Below are 11,735 nucleotides of genomic sequence, written 5' to 3'. Positions count from 1 at the left end.
TTTTTTTGTGAAATCCGATTTTTTTGCGAGTTCATTCAGTTCTTTTCCAACGACTGTATAGTCCATAAAAAAGGGCAAAGACCTCCACTTTCAACATGTTTCTTTGTTAACAGTGTCATATTTTCTAGACTAATGCAGCTCTTTTGCATGTTAGCTTTAGAAGAGACCAGGATCAGAACCATAATCGAAAGGTTTCCAGACCTGGAACCTTTTTGTCTTTTTGGTTTGTGTCTCCACTGTTAGCACAGGATAGATTGGGCTTTTAAAGGGCTTGATTTTTATGGTTTTCTGTCTGCAGTGCTGTGAAGATGGAAAGCGACCTCTTTGACCTGCAGTCAACTTTCCAGCCCTCCATGCAATCAGGCTCCACAGGGCTTCCAGTGGCGACAGCGTGGGCAGGTAAAGAGCCGCCTCCAACCCACATCCGTGTTTCTGGACTTTGGTGACATGTTCTGCATGCTCTCCTTCTCTTGTTGTTGTCTGACTCTGACGCCCACCTCTTCCTCTCCACTCTCTTCTGTCTTTTTTTCTTTTCTTTTCTTTTTTTTTTCCTTCTTTTCTCTGTCTCTCTTTCCTCTGCCTGCGTAGATCCTTTCACCTCTGCTGAAGCTGGAGATGATTCCATGCCAAACCTTAACCCTTTCCTCTCAAAACTCGTTGTCGATGCCACTCACTTACCTGTCGTGTCTTCAGACGGTGTTAGCTTTTCCTCTAGGACATCTGGTCATGAAATGTTTGGTGGTAACGACTCATTTTGTTCCTCCTCAGAAGTCTTGTCGACTATTGTTCATTTGTCTGTAGTTACCTAAGAGCATGAATAGAACGCATGTTTACTGTGCTGCTGTAGTTTGAATGTCGATTTCTCTGTCTGTGCAAATGTCTAAAATATCTTCTCTTGTCATTGCTGTTCATGCCAAGCTTAGATTATGTTGTCTTTTTAGCCTCTTAATTCCTCCTATGTTTTAACCAGGACCCTCTAAGTCCCACTATAGAGAACATGCGCGCATTTGCTTTACAGCTCATCCTCTTTTAATGAACAGTTGGTGTTGCATTGTAGTGCAAAGATGCCATAGAGCTTTAAGTTGAAACCTGTTCTCCTTTTACCAACACTATTTTTGATTCTCCAGATCGTTACAATCCCTTTATTGACACAAACTCATCCGTTTCAACCAATTACAAACGCACAGTGCGGATAGAACACTCCATCTCAGGTACTATGATGGCTCACCATCTCAGCCTATGTTTCCTGGCAAACATAGGATCCTGTGCAAATCCCCCAGAGCCATTATTTTGATATTTATGGTAGAAATGTGGACATGAATGAGTATTAAAGGAAAAGTTTGACATGTTAAGACATATACATTCATTTTTGCGCCTTAAAATTAGTACCACTCGTATATCTTTCTGTAAATTAGCAAATTTTCCTTGAAACTTTTTTTTTTTTTGAGGAGGGGGTTTGAGTCTATCCCAGCCGACTCAGGGTGAAGGCAAGGGACAACCTTGGACAGGTCACCAGTCTATCACAGGGCTACACTTAGAGACAGACAACCAAGCACACTCACATTCACACTTATGGACAAATTAAATTAACCAATTAACCTCAACATGTTTTTGGACCTTGTGGGAGGAAGCTGGAGAACCCAGAGAGAACCCACACTGCACGGGGAGAACATGCAAACTCCTTGCAGAAAGATCCCAGGTGTCCTCACCAGGACGTGAACCGGCGACCTTCTTGCTGCGAGGCAGCAGTGCTAACCAACAGCTCCACCTTGCAGCCCCGGTCACAAATATAACTAAGAAAATAATATTTCTTAGGAACGGCTTCAGTTTTATTGCAAAGTCCAACTCACCCATTATCAGACACTATTTGATCTATTTGTCCAATATTGTATTGTCTCAATCAATTGCATGATGACAACTAACAGAACAAATTTCAAGCGTGTTTTTTTAATAGTTCCTAAGATATGGTCATTGAAACATAGCCTCAAATATGAATGTGCAAGTAAAACCTACTGAAAATGGTCAATTTTTAATTTAAAAAAAAAAATTTATTTGAAATATCGAGCTAAAATTTCACAAGTGTCTTTAGAAATGTTTTTATTATATGCTTTGAAAATACAATTCAAATCAGATGTGGTCAAGCAGAAATGTTGTTGATTACTTGAAGTGGAATGACACAAGACTGATATTTATTAGAGGGACGTCCTGTTAGCGGTCAATATCTTGTAGCCAAATAAAGCAGTAATGTTGCTTCTCTGTCATAAAAACGCTTACAGTCGGAGTTTGTTGACTAAAATAATAGAGACCTAGTGGGTCTTTATGCTACGCTGCGCTAACCATCTGTTTGCTGAAGCCTCGTGTTTACCGTACCGACCTGAGACTGTCATGGATCTGATCTAACTTTCAGCCAAAAAAAAAAGAGCTATTATTTCCTAAAGTGTCAAACTCTTCCTTTAATCCCTCTCTCTGGGTTGCTACGATACTGTTTTGCAGTGTTTTATTCTCCTACATTTTACTTAAACTATATATATATATATAAAGAAAACAACAAAATTGTAACAACTTTAAAATTGTTGCACATGTTAGCTGTCTTCTTCCTGCCTGTATTTCTGTCATTTTTCCACCTGTCTCTTCGGCCTGGCCTTGAAATGCCTTTTCCTTTTTGCTTTCTTTCTTCCTCTTTCTCTCTCTTCTTCTTCTTCTTCTTCTTTTTCTTCTTCTTCTTCTTCGTCCTGCTTCCTGTGGCGTGTCAGACTCCTTCTGTGGTCCAGTGTCCATTGCCCAGCACCTCCCACATCAGGCTCCCTTCCCCACTGAGCCCTCTACTGTAGCAGGTCTATTCAGAGGTAGAGTACTGAAGGCTCTCTCCAGCACATTCAGCTGTGGATTCCTGCTAGTTTCCTGCTCTGTGGAGGAAGTCTGCTCTCTGCAACAAGTGTCTTGTAATTAAACATAGACACTGTAGTTACACGGGCCAGCGCAGAAACCTTTAGTCCAAGCAGTGAACAGCTTTCAGAGTAATCTCACCTCATGTAGCTCTGTGACTGCAGCTGTCTTCTTTTACGTCTCTTTCTGAAGGATACTCAACGCCACAGGCCCCTCCACAACAGTCAGGAGGTGGACTCCAGGTGGACTTTGAGTCAGTTTTCGGAGCCAAAGCCTCAGGCAGCAGCAGCCTCAATTCTGATGGTGAGACTTGTACTTTCTAATGCAATACCTGTCTTAAAAAGTTTCTGTATTTGAGTGAGGTAGACATGCTCAATTGTCATTTGCAGATAATGAATCGAAGCTCAGCCTTGCTCAAAGCCCTTCTTTTAAACCTCTGAACCCCAAAAGCCGTTGATGGGTTTTAGAGGCATGTTGTCTTACAAAATTGCCAAAATTATACCATTTATCAGAACCAGAAACTTTAAAAATGGAGAGACTTGTCAGACTTTGAGATTTCTGACAGTCCTGCTCATCTGTGAAATGCTATTTGTTTGGGGAAATTAGTCAAATCTAAGCTTTAATATCATGGCATTTTATAAAAATAACAGCTAAATTTAAAAAAAAAAAAAAAAAAAGGTTCTAAACAATATGGGCCTCCTGATTTAGTTATGTCCAGAGAGAGGAGAGCTCTATGGACCTCTTAAAAAAAAAAAAAAAAAAAAAATGAACAGTTTCCTCTGTTCAGATTCTTTTAAATAAATACATTTTAAAAAATCCTGCACTCCTTGGTGCAGCCATGAAGCAATTGGATTCAGCTGCAGCCAACGGTCATATGATAAAAGCTGAGGGACTTTTTGGCTGCATTGCAAGCTCTGTGTACACAGAAGCTTACACAGAAGTAAGATATTCATAGTATGTTGAAAGACATTGCAGGTATGGTCCGCTGATATCGTTTTTCCATTATGTTGTGATTCTTGACAAAATCTACAATACTTCAACACCAGCTTTAGTCGATTCAAGAAATAACAGAAAAAATCATGATGTTAGACGGACATCAAATCATGTAGTCTGTTTCAGAGAGCTGTGTCTGTTCCTGATGTCAGATGCAGCTGAAACATCTGCAGCACTTGGCCCTGTTTCACAGGTTGCCACTGCAAGAACACACTGTTGTCTTTTCTGGGCTATTTTTATCACTCAGTATCTGCAAGCAGCAAAAAACATACAAAAAGCATACGCATCTATGTGATGAGTTCCAGGTGCTGGACAGAAATATATGATGTGAGTCATCGTGGAAAAATATAGTCTGCACGTTAGTATTGATGCTCAGCAGTTATTAAACCATTACCTCACGGTGACGCTTTGAGCGCAAGACAGAGGAAGACAAAGCTGATAGACAATGGACCTCAAATCATAGCTATATAAAAGAAAAACATTAATGGACTTGTAGTATTGAAAACAAAAACATCTGCCATATAACCTTGTACTAGCAATTTCTTTGACGCAGCTACAATAATCATTTTATATAATAAAAATGCATGAAATGACTCAACACTTCAATCTGAAGCTTTACTCAAAGTCTTAACGTTGTTTTAATTCATTGTCACTTCCCTCATAGTGTAATTTCTCTCAAAACAGGCAGCAGCTTTACATAAAAATCCTCCAAATGCCAACACAAGCCGCCTAAAATGCCCCGAACAGCAATGACACTAGATTAATTACTAGATGGTAAACACAACTATTAACCTTTTGCATTTAGAACCAGTTAATTTTTTACAGGAGTTGACCAAAGCAGAGTTAAACGAGAGTGAATATTTGCCCGGAGACCACAGCTACAAATTCATGATGACATTGCTGTGGTGATGCTAGAATTCTATGTAAAACAAGTGTTTGCTAACAGGTTTGTCACATTAAGTTAAAAGATGACATTTTTCATTTGTGCAGTCGCTCTCTGAACATGCATTCAGTTGTTCCTCCACTGATGACCTCCAGCTCTTATTCTTCTTTAGTCTGAATGCACTTTGGATAGAAGTGGCAAGATAATAAAAATATCAAGAAAGCTGATTTCAATTCTTGTTTTGGTAGCAGTCAATACTTTGTGAAAGGAACTCTCAAAATAGAGAACCTGTTAAGCAGTTTAATGATGTCACCCCACTTGACACTTTCCATTTCTCATTTTATGAAAAATAAGTCTCAAAAGATGAATGTGAGACCAGTAGACATGTGAGGTCTGATGTTTTTTTTATTTTTTGTGTGGTGTAACTGCAGTGTATTTCATTATGAGAGATTGCAACAGAAGACTGAGCACTGATGTGCATTTACAGTTATTACGAGGTGCCGACCGTGAACTGCAACGTCCCCCAGATGGCATCTGGCGGTGGCCCTTTATTACATGTCACTCCTCCATGTGTCCCTGCCCTCATTTCCTGTCGTCTCTTTTCTAATAATGGAAATAAAGCATCAGCATAGTGACATTAGAAGAGTAGGTTAGTGGAGGAAGAGTAGGAAAAATATAAATTATAATAACAGAAAGCACAGTCATGCGTTTGGTTTATTGGCAAAACATATAGTCCTCCGTGACTTATAAAAGGTTGATCTTGTTTGTCTTGTCAGATATCACTGGAGGCATCCTGAAACCAACTCTTGCCGGCTCCAACCAGCCATCCAATCAGCAGCCAGAGAAGCTGGTGTCAGATGACCTTGACTCCTCCCTGGCCAACCTTGTCGGCAGTGAGTGTGATGCTTTGCTTTCTGCCTCGCTAATTAAAGCACATGTTCATTAGGGCACAAAATGACCAAACATTAGCGGACTAACAGCTGCTCCTCGAAATTTCCCTTGTTACAGACCTCGGCATCGGAAACGGCACCATGAAAAAGTAAGTGGCGGCTCGTCGCAGCTCTGTGCTTTCTGGGGGCAGTCAGGAGCCGGCGCTAACATCGACTGTCTTAATCCACAGTGACATCCACTGGAGCCAGCCGGGGGAGAAGAGGATGACCGGCGGCACCAACTGGCAGCCCAAGGCGGCGCCGACCACGACCTGGAACCCCGTTTCCATGGTGACACACACAGGCCTTTCACTGTAGTCACTGTAGTGCTCGTGATATGTGCCTCTGCTGCATCCTCTTCTTTATTTCACTAGAGCGCTGACATGGAACCACAACTACCGAGTTGGGTTCCAGAAATCATTGAACCTCATTTAAAATGCCTCTCTGACATATATAATACAGCTCATAACTGAAGATACAGCCTTGAAACAGAGGCTTTTTCAACAGTATGCCACATGGGTTGTACCTTTTAGATAGGGATATCATATTATGGATTCAGCATTTCTTGAATGCACTCCTAGAGCTCTAATTTCAGGCAGAAAATATGGAAGAATAACGAAAATTACAAAGGTCTCAGTGTGTAATTATAACATGCAAAGTAAACTACAGGAGCCAGAGTGAGAGCTTGCAGTCAGCTATAGGAGATGCAAAAATGTTTTTAAAAAAAGGAGGCTAGACCGGACGTGACGCCCTGATCTCGGCTCGCTACGCGTGTAGCCGTTACGTAATGTTACGCTGCTTCGTTACCGTGTTGCTAATCCTTACTGACAGCGCTCTTGTCTCTTCAGCCACCGTCAATCATGGCCTTCCCCGCCACCACACCCACAGGCATGATGGGATACGGCATGGTAAGTGAGGATGCTGCTGTGTAACGTGTTGCGTCTGTGCAGCTTCCGCTCGCTGCTCATCTGCCTTTGAAGTCAAGAAAATGAATTGTGATTTCACACCCTGGATGTTCATGTTAGATAAATGCTTTTGTGTTTTTTTTACCTGCTTCGCATCGTTTAGAGAACTAATTAAATGCGCTTTAACTGGGTCAAGTGAGTCAATGTTTTTGCCAGTATGAATATTCTCTCAAGTTTTATAAATAAAATAAAGGCTGGAGAATTCTCAATAGTTTATATTTAAAGCGCATTCGGCTCATAAATATTAATATTTTACCGGCAGGCACAAGGTTGTTTTTATTCTTCTTTTTTTTTTTCAGATTCAAAAAAGACATTTAATTTTGTCTGTTTTATTGAAATGACAAAAGAGAAGCAGATTTCATGTTTAATTATGTATCTGGTCATACCCTCATGTCAAATTAACTTTATAATCATGTGCTGCTGAAATGTAGTTGAAAAAGATTGCTTTTTCTGACATAAATGGTGTCTTCTAAGCTTCACAATTAATTCTTTGACATCAGAAACAGCATTTGAAGTTATAGAATCGATATATTAAATGAATGTAATATCAGCTGCGGATAGATTTAACAAATTCTCAAATTGGAACTCGTTTTGTCAACAGTGTTCTTACATCTGTAAAGCAAATAAAGCAACTTGTCTGATCTCTGTGCTGCAGCCTCCACAGATGGGCTCTATGGGGATGATGAATCCACCCACCATGATGTACTCCCAGCCTGTCATGAGGCCACCCAACCCCTTTGGCTCTGTGTCTAGTGCTCAGGTGGGTGCACATCAGTCCTGACTACTGCACCGAGGTGATGCACAATGAAGTCGGTATCTATTTGCACAGTTATCAGGTTGAGTAAATAGGTGTATCCATTGTGCTGTGACGTGTACCATAGTTAGTCACTGTGTAAGCTTTGTTGTCGGTGTGAATACTGCCGAAGATGATGACAGTTTCAACAATGAGCCCTTCACTCTCCGGAGCTGAAAGGGACAAAACTGTGAATCATCTCCCTTGTTCTGACTCCCTGTTCCGAACAACTCCTTTCTATTAACCCGTCTTTCATACATCACAGCTTCTCCAAACTAATCTCATCCCTCCTTCAGTCTCTGTACTGACTCTGACTTCTCCTCTGGTCCTCCTACTTCCTGTATTTCTTCCTGAAATAGCCCTCTGCAGCCTCTAGTCCTTCCAGCCAGAGTCCTCTCCGAGCCCCTGGACAGGACCCGTTTGCACACCTCTCTCTCAAGGATTTCTTGTAGAGCATCTCTTTAGGTACATCATGCTCTTTGCTTGCGGATGCACCTGCATGCATTGCATGTCCAGTGCTAATGCCCGTTTGTTTCTTCTTTTTGTTTTTACCTTTGCATACTTGATGTCTTCGCCATCTAATTAGATGCTACATGTGTTAATGTCACTTACTTTGCTTTGAATGACCTTTGTTGCTTGGATTTCTTGCTTGTTGTGGCAGATTTAGCCAGAATCATTCTGACCCTTTGTTCCTCTGCTGCCATCACATATTGCTCAAACCTGCTTTCTCTGAATTTTGTTGCCATTTGTTAATCGAACTGCCTCTTCGCTAAACTCTCCCCCCAAGTTTTTATTAAATGCAGTTTGCAGGCACAATTGCCGGCAAGTTCATTTTAAAAATTCAATGCTTCAATTTTACTTTGTAAACTGCTCATTTGTAACTGCCTTTAGCTACCTAATTAAGCCAGCGTTAGATCCAAGAGTTGGAAAAAACCTGAATAATGTTTTCAGGGAAAAAAAAGAAAAAAAGATCTTCATCCCATGATGATCTATGGAGAAGACAAAAAATAAGAAGCCGCATTGCTCTTGTTTTGCAGTGCTGAGCTTGTTAGACTGTCGTTTCATTCTCACTACTAAGCTCACATGCTTGTTGACCTTTTCAAATATATATTTTTAATTTGACGCTACAAGGTCAGAGACACTTGGGGTGAGAACTAACCAACGACCTGCTGGGGTTTCTAAGATCCGATAAAACAGGATTTATCCATTGATGTTAGCCTACATTTGTCTTAACCCTCTGGACTGTAAGCACTTTCTGGGCATTTTTTGCTGATTTTTTAATGCAACATAAAGTCCTGCATCTGAAAACAGCATGTCTATGGCTAGAAGTAGAATGAACTCAAAGTGTATTTTTTGCAGTATAACATACATATGATGCCATAAATCACTAAAACAAAAACACCAAAGTTGGATTTCTTTGATTACTTATTTTGCACAAACTAAAAACACATAAAGTGCCGACAGGTGTTACCAATACTGAGGATAACGGTAACTCTACATACCATAGATGTTTTACTATTTACATTTGTTTCCACACAGCCTGTAGTTCAGCCCATAAGTCTCACTGAGTCGCAAATCTTCTATTTTTTTTGTTCCGTTACAGAATCTGGTTAGAGCAAATTATTACTTGTGAAGAAATATAAAGCTTAGATTTGGTTACATGTTGTGACTGTACATCATGTCACAGATGCTCAATTTGGCCACTAAAAATGTTACAACTCTACAGTTTTTGGTGCTGATAAATGGTGTAATTTGGGTGATTTTGTAAAGACAGCATACTTGTTACTTGGGTTTGTGGTACAGAGGGTTAAATGAGGCTTTTTTTATTATTCATTTTGTTTAACCTGTAACCCCACCAATTAACAATTTAACTATCTAACACACTGCTTTACCCACTCCCTTACTTGTGCACTTCTGTTTTGGTGTTTAAAACCCTAAGAAGATAACAGCACTTCAAAACAAAGTCAAAAGCTGTGCCTAGTTGTGGCTGCTGCCATTGGACATTACGCTGCATCGGGGGAAAGTTTAGCGAACCGCCACTAAACTTGATTGATTTCCAGTATTTCCATGCACGTTACAGCTGTTCTCTGACGTTGTCCGTCGCCTTTCTTGCAGATGCAGTTCATGTAATTTGAAGGAAGTGTCTCTCGGAAGATGAAGCACTTAGCAGCAAAACTTTGTCCTCGTTGCAGTCCAGCTCTTCAGAGAAACATTCACACATCCCCCAAATACAGACATGTCAAGAACACAGCGGTGCAACGACTGTCCGAAACCATGGTAACCATGTCCAAATGACGTTTGGCGATAGCTCACACCCATTATTCTGTAACTTGTCCGAGACGTCGAGTGATGCTGCTGTCTAACCCCCCCTTAAGAGGATTCCTTATCCGTTTTACAGTGTAATCTGTAAAGATAGTTTGGGTGCTGAGAAACTTTAATGTTATGTATTTGGAGATACTGTGGTTGGATGTAAAAGGCTTGATGTTCAGCGGGGAGGGGGCGGAGGAAGAAGGAGAGCGGTCCTTCCCTTTCTTGATCCGATCGTCAGTCATCCATTCCCTGCAGTTATTTAACTGTCACTAAGTAGTGATGCTAATGACGTTTACACCTGTTTAGTTTTTGTCTTTTTTACCGTGTTTACAGTAGACATTCCTTGTGTGTTGTTTGTATTTATTTATGATTATTGGTTTAAGATTGGGGGAAAAAAAAAAATAATGTAAAATCTACAGTACTTTGAACACCTGTGGGAGTGCTTCAGCATTAAACAAGGATCTCAGACTATCATTAAGAGGTAGAGTAAAAAAAAAAAACAAGAAAAAAAATAGCTATTATATAAATTACACCTATTAAGCGGAATGATAGAGCACTAAATATTCTCCGAGTTTTGTGTTAAGAAAATTTTTTACTAGATGAAAGATTTCACGATCTCCATTGCGCTTAAAGTGCAGGGGGTTAGAGTACGAGTCAGTTAACAGTATATAGTCGATTCTGTGCCTAGGGTTTTATTTTGCAATGGATCAGTTTCCTGACTAGTTGAAAAACACTTCATCCACGAATCTGAAGCGTCGCACTGGGTGGTGGGCTCCATTTGCTTTAAGCTTGGCATGCCATTGACTCACTGACTGTAATCAAGGCTGCCTTTACTCTGAATGTGAAAGAGTTGTCTTCATGTTGCACACATCTTTCCACACTACAGTTCCTCAGCGAGAGGGAGTGGGGGGGGTGGGTGGTCTGCTTGCTGGTTGCCGATGTTGTTTGGGGGGGTAGGGGCGGCGAAGGGTCACTGATTTGATGTAAATTAATTGTATAAAAGATCCCGAGGACCAGGGTGGAGCGGAGGAGCACTGTTGATCGGTGCTCTGTGTATATAAAAACTGACTGTTCTTTGAGTGCAAAAGTGAAAGATGTATGAAATATGAAAGCAATTCAATCAAATTTGACTCTACCTAAGTTTGATTCAGGATATTCTCTGCGTTTGTCTCCGCAGATATTTTCTTTATGTAATTAGAACGTGTAGCAGACAATGACTGAAGTCTTTTCTTTCTTTTACAAATAAAGAGCAGCTTCCACAAAACTACTGTTTGTTTATGTTTTGTCAAGGTGAACGTTCAAGAGCCCATCTGGTGAAAATCAAGTTTTTACTTTGTCAGCATAGTGTTTTGTTTTTGTCTTTTTATATGCAGGCAGATGCAGAATCAACAGTCGGCTACAGATGGCTCCAAAACATAGATTTAGACAGGTGGTGTTTCATACGCAACAAGTTTCAGATAATGAGACCTGACTGCACTTGTCATTGTGCTACAGGTGAAAAACAACCACTGGCTTGTTTGTGATTGGTTTAAAGTGATAGTGATCTTGGGTGGAGCTAAACCCGGGATGCAGTGATGGTGCCCCCTCAAAATAGTTACGGGGGAAATTGTTTTTGTTGTGTTTCTTTACACAGGAAGGTGAGCACTGTTATCAACATGGCTAATTCACACCTGGTTGCACGATCCATATCTTTCACAAAACTTGTTTGTTTCAACACCACTGATAGGTTTATACCTGTAGTCAACATCTGGTGAGTCAGGTTAGTATGTAACAAACCAAAGGAACCAATTCCTTTCTTCCAACTCCTTTATAGGGTGAGGTCTTTCAGTGTCTGGTTGGTTCTACATGTACAGCTGAGTTTCTTCCATACTACAGCTTGCTATTGTGTTGTTCAGAGTCGTATTGCACCACTTCTGGGTGAGCTGGTGTGCTTGAACTGCAGCAAATGGAGTGAGAGCTGCACATTCAAGAATAAG

General features: G+C 40.6%; 1 protein-coding gene across 4 annotated transcripts; it reads left to right on the top strand.

Moving 5' to 3' along the window:
* Positions 1 to 196: 196 nt before the first annotated feature.
* On the top strand, positions 197 to 11,023 carry picalmb (phosphatidylinositol binding clathrin assembly protein b). 4 transcript variants are annotated; one of them, XM_008288795.1, is made up of 12 exons: positions 197 to 399; positions 589 to 741; positions 1,128 to 1,211; positions 2,754 to 2,846; positions 3,079 to 3,189; positions 5,539 to 5,655; positions 5,771 to 5,801; positions 5,883 to 5,982; positions 6,540 to 6,599; positions 7,312 to 7,416; positions 7,809 to 7,914; positions 9,565 to 11,023. In XM_008288795.1, exons 1-11 carry the CDS (start codon positions 309 to 311, stop codon positions 7,899 to 7,901), a joined length of 1,038 nt encoding a protein of 345 aa, XP_008287017.1. In that variant the 5' UTR covers positions 197 to 308; the 3' UTR covers positions 7,902 to 7,914; positions 9,565 to 11,023. The 4 variants fall into 4 exon arrangements, with proteins under 4 accessions (XP_008287017.1, XP_008287019.1, XP_008287018.1 ...); XM_008288797.1 differs by lacking the exon at positions 1,128 to 1,211 and having other exon boundaries at positions 212 to 399; XM_008288796.1 differs by lacking the exon at positions 7,809 to 7,914 and having other exon boundaries at positions 212 to 399.
* The last annotated feature ends 712 nt before the right edge of the window (positions 11,024 to 11,735 follow it).

Source organism: Stegastes partitus, unplaced genomic scaffold (assembly GCF_000690725.1).
Source record: "Stegastes partitus isolate 25-593 unplaced genomic scaffold, Stegastes_partitus-1.0.2 Scaffold574, whole genome shotgun sequence".
In the NCBI taxonomy this organism is placed as follows: Eukaryota; Metazoa; Chordata; class Actinopteri; family Pomacentridae; genus Stegastes; species Stegastes partitus.
The sequence above is the reverse complement of the archived record's forward strand: the minus strand, read 5'-3'. Positions and strand labels throughout refer to the sequence as shown.